General features: G+C 40.8%; 1 protein-coding gene across 4 annotated transcripts in view; it reads left to right on the top strand.

The window, feature by feature from the left end:
• Nucleotides 1-13,591, top strand: part of LOC121860057 — a 73,916-nt gene that overhangs the window by 51,594 nt on the left and 8,731 nt on the right. For all 4 annotated transcript variants that reach the window (XM_042357072.1, XM_042357073.1, XM_042357070.1 and 1 more), the window contains exons 3-9: nucleotides 7,890-8,021; nucleotides 10,284-10,414; nucleotides 10,728-10,883; nucleotides 11,214-11,350; nucleotides 11,478-11,765; nucleotides 12,254-12,438; nucleotides 13,116-13,214. In XM_042357072.1, coding sequence (XP_042213006.1) covers nucleotides 7,890-8,021; nucleotides 10,284-10,414; nucleotides 10,728-10,883; nucleotides 11,214-11,350; nucleotides 11,478-11,765; nucleotides 12,254-12,438; nucleotides 13,116-13,214 — 1,128 coding nt within the window. The remainder of the gene's footprint in view (nucleotides 1-7,889; nucleotides 8,022-10,283; nucleotides 10,415-10,727; nucleotides 10,884-11,213; nucleotides 11,351-11,477; nucleotides 11,766-12,253; nucleotides 12,439-13,115; nucleotides 13,215-13,591) is intronic.

Here is a 13,591-nt window from a genome sequence, read left to right as displayed (position 1 = left end):
TTTGTTAACCTGTATTTCTACTTTTCCTTGCTCCTCTCCTCTTCCTCCTCCAGTACCACACCTTAAGTTTGATAAATTCTACATGTAAAAAAAAAATAAATAAGGGAGGTGGAGAGAGAGAGATGGTGTCCCAGAGCCCCATTCATGACCAGTGAGTGGCGTTGGTGGTAACTCGCCTTGACATTAACACGGAACACTAGTGACTCACTGCCTACATCATCCACTTCTGGGTAAATTATGTTAGTGGCGTGTGAAATCTCTCTCTCTCTCTCTCTGCTTCATGCACCGTTGCCGGGATAAGTGAAGCTGAAAGGGTCTTAGAAGTCACCCCGAAGCACTTGCAGGTGGTGGTATGAGGGGAGGGGGGGGGAGTTTGGTTGGTGTTTCTGTAGTTGATAATGTTTACTTGAATGGGTGAGGTGGTGGTGTGGTTGATAGTGGTCTTTTGTTCTCATGGGATAATGGCTTGATTGAAACTACACCACCTGATAATTATCTCGACTGCTTTGGGGCTGTGAGTGACTGGTCTACTTACTCGCGGTCTACTTACTCGCGGTTGTTAATGCCAAGTAAATAAACTCGACTGTTTACTTTGTTTGATGCAGCCTGCAATCACACGGGAGGATTTTTTTTGGGGGGGTATTAAATCATGCCTCACACCTGCCATCCCACACCTGCCGTCTCACACCTATCGTCCCACACCTGTCCCACACCTGCCTTATCTCACAGCTGTGGTGAGGAGTTTTGTAACACCTGCGGTTGTTTACGTACGTTCAACACACCTGCCGTGCACCTTCAGTAGCGAGGTAATTGCCCATTGTCTCGATGCTGTCATTATCTGTACTTTATTCATTCACTAAATATCGGTTGCATTTATGGGTTGTCTGCTCACGGCACAACCTTAATAAAGAAATCCCCAATTACTCTTGTTGTGATGACGTCGCTTTATTGCACAAATGGAGGTGTTGCAGTATCTTTTGTAGTGTTTACATGACGAATCTGTTAATGCCACCACATAAGTACGACAACATTAAGGCCTTGATGACAACAACACGGTTACCTGAGGATGAAAATTGAACACCTACGATAGCTTGACTTTCTGTAACTTGATCCAAAAGTATGATACCTTGTTCTCGTACTGAAAGTGTATAATGAATTCTACTGAGGGTGCTCTTGACATCGATATCGTATCTGCAGGATTCGTTTGGATAATAATTCAGGGTTTTCACCACACCTGACCAACTTGCAGTAATAGGTGATATAGACCCGTGTAAACCATGAACAGAGTCAAAGTAATGGCAGTCATAGCATATAGAGTAAACATGCTTTAAAAACTTTATCTCTTAATGATCATACAAACCCTAGAATCTATTTGTTTTCATCATAATACGGTAAGAGTATTATACAAAGAACTTCTGAGGTGCGGTAAACATCCTATTGAGATATGTAGAATTGTACCCTTATAAAAGAAATCTTACCGTCTTCAGATAGTAACGAATGGGGAGAGGAGATGGGTGAAGGAGGAAGGAACCAGGTGTGGTGTTGGGTGAAGGAAGGAGGGAGGGAGGGAGGGGGGAGGTCGGTCAGAGGCGTGTGTGTGCCGTAAATAGAGTTTTGTGGCGTGAGGCAGCTGACGGGTCCCCTCCCCTCCTCACCTATATTGTGTGCGTCCAACATCTGCTTCTAAGACACACCTGCTGTTCTTGCCCTCCTCCTCCTCCCTCACGTGCTCCTCTTCTTCCTCCTTACCTGCTGGACACGTACTTGCCCTCCTCCTCCTCCTCCTCCCTCACGTGCTCTTCTTCTTCCTCCTTACCTGCTGGACACGTACTTGCCTTCCTCCTCCTCCCTCACGTGCTCTTCTTCTTCCTCACCTGCTGGACACTGCCCTCCTCCTCCCTCACGTGCTCCTCTTCTTCCTCCTTACCTGCTGGACACGTACTTGCCCTCCTCCTCCTCCTCCTCCCTCACGTGCTCTTCTTCTTCCTCCTTACCTGCTGGACACGTACTTGCCTCCTCCTCCCTCACGTGCTCTTCTTCTTCCTCCTTACCTGCTGACACGTACTTGCCATCATCCTGTGCACCTGCTGGACACGTACGTGTGCTCTTCCTCCTTACCTGCTGGACTCCCTCCGTGCTCTTCTTCTTCCTCCTCACCTGCTGGACACGTACGTGCCCTCCTCCTCCTCCTCCCTCACGTGCTCTTCTTCTTCCTCCTCACCTGCTGGACACGTACTTGCCCTCCTCCTCCTCTGCTTATATCCTTATCTATATTACATCCTCACCTGCTGGTCCTGCCTGACACCTGCTCTTCTTACCCATGCTTAATTCTCCTTCTCTCTTACTGTTTTTCGTCAGTTATTTTTGCCCCAGACTTATTAATCTCACCCACCACCTGCCCTGCCCTACCGTAGCCTGTCCTCCCCCTCCCCTCCCTCCCTTCCCTCCCCTCCCCTACCCTCCCTTCCCTTCCCCTACCCTCCCTTTCCTTGCCTTCCCTTCCCCTCCCCTATATCACTTCGTCATTTGAGACTTGCTACTCGAACTTGCTTACATACTGTATATTCCTCCTCTTCTCTCTTACCCCCTTCCCTCATCTTAACATTTATTCTTCCTCTCATTTGTTCCATTCATTCCCCTCCTCCACACAACAACAAAAACACTTATCAGTAGGTTTTATTATCGCACATCCTCGAAAGCCACTTTTTTCTCCCCTCCACTTAACCTAAACTTGGTGAGCTGGTGGTGATGAGGGAAGGGAAGGAGGCAGCCATGTTTGTAGCGGCCTGAATCAAGATAGAGTTGATACAGACAATTTTGGGGTTAGTGTCGGTGTTGCTTTCATGTACATTGCCTTCAGCTGATGACGAAAATGTTTCAACTGCTCGATTATTGTTGTCATAAATTATACCATTGTTCTCTCATAGGAAATAAGAAGGTAGGCGATATTATTGATGGGTAGGTATTTCAGTTGTTTACTAACACGCTGGTGTGGTTGTCGACAGATTTCTTCTCATCATATCGTATACTACGTTGGGATACCTCAGTTTATATCGTATATTGTATCACATTCCAGGTATTACAACAATCTGAGACAACTTGGGGCTGTACTAAGATGTGGTCATACACTCGGCAATTTTTTTTTCTCCAGTGTTATTAGATTACAAGTGCATTTTTCATGGCTTGTGTGAAACAAAAGGAAAAGTGAATTTTTCTATTGTGGGAATTGCAGCCTTATGAGAGTTGCTGATTGCATGAACAGATGTTACGAAATTCACAGCAAACCCTAAAGGAACGATGATGTTGATAAGCTTACTGGTTAGGATTTGTCTTTATTGTCGATATTCATTTTGTTTCTTATTTAAAGTCTGTTTGACGATGGTTGATAACGAAACTCTAGAGGAATGGTAGAAAGAAGCAAAGTAGTGACGTTGGTATGGTGGTTTTGATCTTCTTATTTAAACCACCCACGCCCACCACTGCCTGAGTGGGTGCTTGCCTCATGCAGTCTGTCGCCGCCCCTTGCACGCACACACACACATACGCCCACCCACGTGCATGCAGTCCTCTCACCCCACGCCTGAGCCCCACACACACACACTAGTACATTTCCTAAGCAGACCACCACACCCAGCAATGCAGTGACCACACGCAAGAAGACCTTATTTAAAGACCCCCCCCAGATAAACAAAATGCTACTCAAGTTTTTTATTATGAAGATTTATTGCGGTTTGATATCTATACTACAGCTTCTTGTATTAACCATTTAGCCGTAATTAATCGCTAAGTATATTTTGTCATGCTGATTATATTGTGTTTTTCTCTTATTTTGGATATACTAATATTGGTAAGTCAGGCTAATTTACAGTTTCAAGTAAAGTTACATCACCAGTACGCAACGCTGTCAACCACCCGTATGGCCTCGCTGACCAGGTGTACCGGGGTAGCCTCGCAAGGTCGTCTTCATTACCGCCCACCATTTGCTCCTCTCAAGTTATCAAGCTGGAGTCTTTGTTCTAGCGGGATTTAAGATAATATACAAAATTTTATGCATGAATATAGGTTCTTTAGTATGTCAAAATATGTAAATACAGGTCGTACAGTTTGGTTCTCCAGTAATGGGCTTTGTATCAAGGGCATATCCTGACATTACTGACCTTGGATTTATAATGTGTCTTAAATAAAGAGGCGTTTACAAGGTTATGGTAGTGTCTCTTGATTTAGATTGTGTTAGGGTTAAGAGTTGAAGCAGCAGCAGCAGCAGTATCAGGGAGGAAACATGTGAGGATTGTTTGTTTTCCACTGGTGGACACAAGGGCCGATGCTACCCTCCTAACACATCTTGTAAATGTTTCTCTTCATAACCCTTAACATAGCAGTTCCTCGTTACATTATTTAGGACTACTTGAACCCTCTAGTAGTTTGGTATAGGAAGATTAACTTGAGGGTGATCTCATCTTGGGCATATCGGGGCAGCATCCTCGTGGTGGCTGCTCTAGGCAACTGGCGGGGTTCCATGGCTACACCTTAACAGGAGGCGGCGTGTGGGCGGCAGGTTTGTGACTCGGGTCTAGGATGGCACTCTCCTGCTCTAAGCCTTGACCTTTTTACACACGACCTGGTGAAGACGGAGGGAGGTGGTAAGAGGGATGGGGATTTTAAAAGTGATGGAGGAGTGGGAAGAGGGAAGGAGGGAGGTAGGTAGGTGGTAAGAGTGACGAAGGAGTAGAAAGACGTGGTTAAAGGAAGGGAAGACAATTTAACATTACATAAGGGAGGCTTTTCGGCATATAACATGGCTTACCTCGCTAACTGTTCTTATATATCACATCTCATTCCTCAACCTTGGATAACCTTTGTTAACTCCTTTTACAAAACTAGATGGGACCAACAAACAGATGGCAAGGCTAGTGGTTGGTTAAAATCACTCTGCCCCAGATTGTGTAGTGGGGACAAAAAAACAATAACAAAATACTATCAATATGACTCTCCAATGCTACTCGAATTGTGGCGATCTTGACCCCTAATTCCAAAACAAATAAGCGTAATATACCTGCAGCACAAGTCATCACCATCGCCAGTCAATCGAGGTACTGTACCATCGTGAAGACTGAGGGTTGGCGACTACAGTCCCTCATTTAACCTTCTAAAATTGCTATAATTATCTCCTTTTCTATAAGTGGCCGAATTGTTTCCTTTTAATCTATAACTTGTTTATTTTTTCTCGTTACTAAAGCCAATATCGTCACTTCATTTATTTGTGTATTAGTTTGTTAAAAACTTGAATGAAGGCGGTGCATCAACAAAAACAACCGATTTGGGATAGGTTCTTGTGGTAGTGTGAATTTTCTGACGTCTTCACAGCTTATTTTTGCAGTAATAAGACAAGTGGTTCAATTTATTCAAAGAGTTTACGTGTGTGTGTGGGGGCGGGGGCGGGGGGTGTTCCGGTCATTTAATCATCCCAGCCTGCCAACATGTCGCCCACACTCAGGCGTAGGCTCCCCACTCTCACTACACTTGTCACAATTAATACACCCACGCTAGGTGCTACACCCTTGTCCACGGATCACCATCATCCTCACGCGATCACTGGGTATAATTTAACACTACACATAAGCTTCTGCTGTTTACACGTCTCGTCGTTGCTATTATTCGTTCATTTAAACAGTAACAACAAGGGTATCGCCACAACATTAGACGTACTCCAGATATTCGAGAGATAAGTTGCCATATTGGAACCCCCTCCCCTCCTCCCCATTGTTCTCTGTTTAATGGGTGATTGTAACATTGGTGTGTTGTAAATAAAGAGAAAACGGTCTTTTGTTTCTCTCCGTAAATCAGAGTCGACTTGGCTGAGTGGATTTCTTACACTGTTAGGTTTTCAGTATACTGTACGGGATTTGGTTGACATCGTGAGTGTTAGAATAGGATGTGTTTATAGAGGCTGGGTTGTTTCCTGTGTGTGTGAGGTAGGTTAGGTGGCACATGTGTGAAGGAAAGAGAGCCAGGTGGCGTGGAAGTAAGGTTGCCTGACTTGCCTCAAGGTCGTCAGGATGTAGAGGAGGTCCCTGTGATCACCCATGTTGTCCCCTCTGGGTTGCTGGATTAGAACACCATCAGTTACCGGGGTATGTCTTTAGAGGTTTTATAACTGAGTTAAGAAACCAGTAATGTTAGGTTTATCTCATTTACTTCGAACTAAAGTTGATATTTCGAAAATGTGTTTAATCCTGGAAAATCTTTATATAACCCTACAGGCGCATATTCAGTTGTTGGTTACATAATCGGAGATGATACATTTCAGCACACCTGTTAGTGATTTTTTTTTTAATTTTACTGTTTGAAATGTTGGTTTATAATGATCAAACCTCAAAAAGTTGCCCTAGTATCATAACTTATGAAAATCAAAAGACAGAAGTACAAATATTTAGAGTTGCCACGACAATACAAACACCATTTAAATATTGTTGAATGGCTGAAAATAACGAATGAGACGAACTACCAAACTGAAGTATAAATCATTAGTGTAAAGTAGAGGTTCTGTGCTGGACCCTCCATGAAGCAGCAGCATCGGGGGAAAATGAGATACATTTCCAGGAGCCAAAGGTATATTGGGCGTATTCAGAAAACTGTAGATGTCATATATACCTTTATATTTTTTGACGATGCGTATATTTTATCATAGAGATTTAAATGAAATTGACATCTCTCATTGTCACCAAAGTTCAAACCCACTGGTGTAAAGTATCAGGGTTTGTAACAAGAAAATTAGATTTTATAAAACGTGTTTCTCATAATGAAGTGTAAGATAATAAACATAGTCAAGTATGTATAGTACACAAAGTTTAGACTAACATCAGTGCTCGGTTTTACAATACAATATTTGCATTGCATAATTGATTAGCCCAGGTCCCTACACGGAGTTAAAATAGTTAACAAATTATAGTTCCTAAGGTATTATTTCGAGGCCATAACTGGTATAGGAGAATCTAGGATCTTGTGCTGCTGCAGAAGGTGCTGTGCATATCATGGTTTGACGAGTAAGTTTAAAGTTTAGTCTGTTTTAAAAAAATCACTACTTGCACCACTAAGGAAATTGTTTAAATTAACCTTTTAAACTACACTATCTACAATAATCATCGGGATTTGGGTATCCAGATCGTCACATGTTTCTGACTCTGGGAGTGACATCCGCTTATCGCATAATAGAATGTTGATAAGCTGTGTAAATGAAAGGTAGTGTTGGTACGCCTTGAACATATGTACCTGTACAGTCACCCAAAAAAGTCCTGTCGCGAACCATGAACCCCGAGATTCAGACTCTTGAAACCCTTAAGCATTTATGGACAGAATAATGTGTCAGTGTCTACTGCTTCGGGTTCACGAGTCTGAATCTCGGGGTTCGTAGTTCGCGACAGGACTTTTTTAGGTGACTGTACAGTACAGGTATACGGAAGCAACACACGTGAGTGCGATTATGTCAGTTTTAACTCAGGTTTCAAGGTTTTCTGTTTAATGCGTAGTAATTTTTAGTTTAAATATGACATACATAGAACTCGGCTATTCCCATTTGTTCAGTATTTTTTTTTCATGTACGTACAGTTTATTCCATGAAATGGTAGACTTTCAGGTCAGCACTTGAGGAAAATCTAGTACTGTATATCTTGTGAAAATAAATGGTGTTGATGTTGGCCGTCAGCTCGAGGTAGCTGACATCGTTGGTTTGTCTGCCTGAAACTTATTTTCCTTATTTATTTTATTTTTCTGGACCCCCAACAGCACGTTTACGATGGATTTAAACCCAAGTAGATAAAATACAACAAAACTAATTTTGAATAAGTGTATAAATTGAAATGTAATGTACATTATATTCTTTATATTTACAGAAACTCGGGGTTCTGCAGAAGACGGTGGAAGACGTAAATGGTCGCCTGGAGGATGCGGAGAAGACTGCAGAGTCCTGGGGACCTGTGCCCCATGATCCTAACCTCGCAGACCAACATGCTCATAATGTCAGGGTTAGTGCTTTTTAATGTCGTTAATTCATGCGGAGGAGGAAAGAATGTAAATGATTTTGTTTAGTGCTTAATTACATTTATAGAATTATTTTAATACCCTACTCCCCAAAGCCCTAGGGGATATAAAATTGGGTTCCATCAGCCTGTCTGTCATATATTCAATTCCATAGTACTACAGTGTTTCTAATACTATACTGTGCCAGTATAATGAAAGTTTACAATTATATCTTTATTTTAAATCAAGACAACACGCGAATCTTAGAATTAGACATTTTACATTTACGACGTTTTCCTCACAAATGACTTGTAAATGCTGGGGGGGGGGGGTTAGTCTAGGTAATTTGCGAGGGAAACGTTATTGAAGAAGTGTCTTAGAGTTGTCTAAATTGTTGATTGCAGAGAAAATTACTAAGATTCCCACGTTGTGCGAAAATAAACTTTACCAATATATCAAGTTGTTCAGAGATATTCGGCTACCTTTTGCTAAAATATTAGATTGAAGTTTGAACTCTCATTTTATAGCTGAGAAAAATATCAATTCTTTGGCTATCTCACTGAAGGCATGCCAAGCCAGGTGGCTTGGCATGCACTTATGGCAAGTTACTGTCTGATTTAATAGTGTAAGTGCTGTTTACACCTAGTGAACCAGTGTTAAAGAAAGCTTCAAACTTCTGAAACGGTGGTTGCTTTGAAACCTAGTACAGGTTACAGATCACCAAGTTATAGCCTTGCTCTCGGTTATACAATAAGTTCTACCTTGTCCCTAATTAGGAGTTCAGCACCAAGGTCCCCTCCATAATTTCAACTTGGATTTAACCTCTCTTGGGGACGCAGATGGAAAGCCAGGTCCCTTTACAGATAAGTAATTATGAGTGACCTACATTATTGCAAGCAAGTAGAAATCTAAGTGGGGTTGAATTGTTAATTGTATTACAGGTAATAATGTTTTACCGATCGCATCCAAATGACTCGGAAGTATCTAGATCAGTGGTCCCTAGCCTTTTGTAGGCTCTGGGCCACATTTATCATTGTAAATATAGTCGAGGGCTCCAAAACATAGGATCTACAGTACATTACAAAAAGAAAATCACATATATACTGCACAGTTATTTGCAGTTTTACACGTTTAACTGTTACCAGTTACATAATTTTCCCATTTACTCTTGGACAGGACGTATGTATTTCCCCCCACTGAGAAGGCTGGCTCTCTCTCTGGGCCCAGTCTGTGATAAATACACGTCCTGTACACGACAGACTCGGGACAAACGCGGCGCAGTGCCCCCCCCCCCCTTTCTCAAACTATAAAGTTGTATCAAGTAATTGAAGTTGTTACATATTTTCATTAATTTCACTCTCCTAAAGAATCCCAAATACTTCACAATTTTCTAATAAACCCTTGCGGGCTCCATAATCAAGAGTTCTAGACCATACAAGGGCGGATCCAGGAATCTGGGAAGAGGGGTCTAAGAATTCGTTGGTGGGGGAACATGGCGAGCACAGCAAGCCCACCCAGCTGTGGGGTTTGAGGAGGGGCGCTGTAAGTCCCGAACCCCCCCCCAATTTTTTATTTTATTTTACCAATATCAGGGCATTTTGAGGCCATTTTCAAGCCATGTGCATTTGATATCAGGAGATATTTCGTGGTCAATAGTAGTTACTTTTTCCTTACAACAATGCCTGGGTCCGCCCCTGCCATAGGGGGAGATAATGTACAGTACCTATCCTATATCAATCTGTTTGATGCCAGGCCTTCACACAGACAACATATTGTTTGTTTTTTGTTTTTTTATTATTAAATCCAGTGTGTATTATGAAAGCTTAGCTCTTGAGTTAGGTCTCATTGTTATGGCAAACCCCCATGTGTAATTCATATACGTACGAGGAACTGTACAAGTAGAGTAGTCCATCAAAAAATGGATCAGTTGTTTTGGCTCTAAACAATTCACAGTAAGGAATTAACAGGTATATTTTTCTTAGATACAGCATTCTGTATGCTTAGGTACTATTTATCTCTCTTGATTAAAATTTAACATGTAGATACTTACACTGTACCGTACCTGTATCATGAAGACACAGAGTACAGGTTGTAATTGTTGCTGGCTTTACTTTTGACCTTTGGTGTTGCACATTTGGCATGTTTTGCAAGATGGATTTTTTTATTTATTGTTTTCCTTTTCGTAATTACTCGTATGGATTAAAACAAGAATGAATCGGTAACTAATAAGCAGACATGTAGAGACTAACAATTAGTATTCTTTTCAGAAATTCCGTGAAGGATTAGCCGAGTTGCAAAGGGGTATTGATGACGTCAATGATCAAGCTGCCCGCTTCTCTGCTCACAATGTACCTCTGACTCCAGCAAACTCTGCCAAGCTTCATGACCTCAATAACAGGTAGGAACAATTTTACTTTGTAAATAATTACAGTACTAAGGCTTGACTTTGGTAAAATAAGAAATAATTAGTCAATATACTTTATAATGTTGCAATAATTTTAATGAGTGGGGGCAAAGAAATTGTACTGTAATAATGAATTAAAAAAATAAAAACTCGGTTGTAAAAAGGAAATTTCCTGTTTTACTGTTTAATAGAGTATTGAAATTTTAATTTAAATGGAATATTTTTAATTTAGAGATTATTTAAAGATTAAGAGAGTATAAGTCCACAACTTCTACTTTAGTATGTATAAATCCTTTCGTGATCGTAGATGGAAGACATTGGAGACGGCAGTAAACGATAGGTGGCGGAAAGTGGCTGGCAGGTCGAGGGAGGTTACACCACTCACCCCGGCCCAGCTGGCATCCTCAGTCTCACCACCCTGGGAGAGAGCCACCACCAGCAACAAAGTGCCTTATTACATCAAGTGGGTGAAAGAACTTGAGTACAATACTGTATACTGTAGTAACCATTTTGTACAAGGAAGAAAAAATACTGAAAAGATTTTTAAAATTAATAAGGAGTCTTTTAATTCTTGAAAAATAAGGTTTTAAGTGCAGATTTGTGCAATTGTTGTTATATCTACTTAACAAATGGTCTAATCTCTTAATACAGTATCTTCATTTGGAGACACACTATAAGAAGGATATAACAAACATAGTTCTGATATGAATTTAGGAAATGTTCGTTAAAAAAATTTTGGAACTGTACATGTTGTAAAGTACTGGTAATAAGCTTTTATTCACAAATATTTCAGCCATGACCAGGAGAGTACACACTGGGACCATCCTGTCATGATGGACTTGCTAGACTCTCTCACAGAGTTTAACCACATCAAGTTCTCGGCTTATCGTACGGCCACAAAACTCCGGATGCTCCAGAAGAAACTAGCATGTAAGTTATTTGTAGAAATAGTAGTACTAGTACTGTAGTAATGTAGTTCATGTTTATGAAAAATCGGCATTGAAATTTTTAGTAAGAAAATTTTAAGTCTTTTTAATAAAATTCTTTACATTTGCAGTGGATCGTGCCAAAATGCAGATGGCCACAGATATATTTGACGAACACGGCTTACGAGGCCAGAATGACAGATTGATCGACGTCGGCGACATGGTAGTGGTGCTGTCTGCCCTCTATGCCAACATATCAGCCGATCATCCCGACGTCAACACGACACTGGCAATGGACCTGTGTCTTAATTGGCTCCTAAATGTTTATGATAGCCAGAGAACAGGGCAGATGAGAGTCCTGTCTTTCAAGATTGGACTCGTATGTCTCTGCAGGGGACACCTGGAAGAAAAGTACAGATGTAAGTATATCCGAGATTAATAACTCTCTGCTGTCTTAGGGTCAGAGTGGTACAGTATTGTCATCATGCTTGTTCTATGTCTTCCTCTTTATAGTCTACATTTCTTTTTTGTGTGATGCAAAGAATTCTTATATTATTTATGGCAAAAAAGTTGAAATGACGGTAATGAATGAATATAATTAAAATAGTATGTAAAAAGTGACTACGGTAGTAATATGTCCAGAAGCAGGAATCCCTCTTAACCGGAACTCTCCGATATCCACGAGTAAAATTTAGCACCGATTGAGAACGGAAGGAGGTACCCACTCGGGGCTACCCAACTAATTATTGCTGTTCATCACCCAGAGTTTAAATAGTGGCACAAAAATATGAAACTTCTATTGACGTGGCTAACAGTGAAGCTGCATTGTCTATTGTGATGGATAGCAGTTTAAGGATTAAAAAGGTATATTAATAGAAGTTGGGTAAAATCTAAAACCACTTTCCAGATATGTTCCGTCTGATTGCGGATCCTAACCGCCTCGTGGACCAGAGGAAGCTGGGTCTCTTGCTGCACGACTGCGTGCAAGTTCCTCGGCAGCTGGGGGAGGTGGCTGCCTTTGGCGGATCCAACATTGAACCATCTGTGCGCAGCTGCTTTACTAAGGCTGGCAAAGACAGGGAAACAATTGAGGTAGAGTTTGTAAATAAGATGTAATACATGAGATTGGAAATATTTGTACACTTTAAAAATTGAACCTTCAGGGTGCCATGCCCTTTATTTTTTATTTACGGTATTTATTTTTTTTTAGTTTACTTTTTCGTAGGGGATCCAACCTTAAATGTTCTTCTTCTATCCCAGTCTCTGCCTTTCTTTGGCCCTCCAAGACTTAAGTTTTCTTATTAATATCTTTGTCATAATCCCTTCACTTCTAATTATACAGTTAGTTAACCCCATCACTACTGGGATGCCACATGTAATATTTCATTTGGCTCAGTTACTGCCAGCCAATTTTATTCACCTCCAAGGTGACACCATACCCAAACGGATTATTAAGTACTGTACATATTATCATTTTTCCTTATCCTATAAAATTAATTTATATGTCATAGCTGTAGCTGGTCTTAGTACTTGTTCTTTTTTATTGTCAGTATAGTTTATCTTTAATATACAGTACTCCAGTTTCACTACATTTCATAAGTACTGCACTGTATCTACCAATAGTTTCCTTCTTGTTTCTACCAAAATTATACATACAGTAGGTCTACCAATGATGTACGGTATACTGTATAGCACCGGAAACTTTTTTAAATGAGAAAAACGTTAATTGTGTTTGAATAAGATGTTAAAAAAATATATATTTTTTTTAGGCTGTGCACTTCCTGACATGGGTACAGCAAGAACCTCAATCCCTTGTTTGGCTGGCTGTGCTACACCGTGTTGCTGCCTCAGAGAGCATTCAGCATCAGGTATGAATGTAATTTTAAGTTTCCCTGTACAAAGTGGAAAACACCTTTTGCCATAGCCCCAGTGTCATGAGTTATTAATGCAAAGGAGATATGGTGGTGTGGAGTGGGTGTGCTGGTTATAGAAGGCAGCCTTTATTTTGGAACAATATTATAGAGGGAATGGTGGACAAAAGAAATTTATAGTGGTAGGATAGCCTTGAGATTCTTTTATGGTGACAACTATGGGAGAGAAAGAAAAACAGAAAATAGAAAATATTTAAGAAATGTATATGTTGATAGAAATAAGGTGATTAAAAGTTTGTAGTTTATGATATTTACATTTTCAGTCCAATATATCATTTATTTTCAATGGCAGTGGTGCAGAAACATGAAAAACA

Source organism: Homarus americanus, unplaced genomic scaffold, assembly GCF_018991925.1.
Source record: "Homarus americanus isolate GMGI-L3 unplaced genomic scaffold, GMGI_Hamer_2.0 scaffold41643, whole genome shotgun sequence".
In the NCBI taxonomy this organism is placed as follows: domain Eukaryota; kingdom Metazoa; phylum Arthropoda; class Malacostraca; order Decapoda; family Nephropidae; genus Homarus; species Homarus americanus.
The sequence above is the reverse complement of the archived record's forward strand: the minus strand, read 5'-3'. Positions and strand labels throughout refer to the sequence as shown.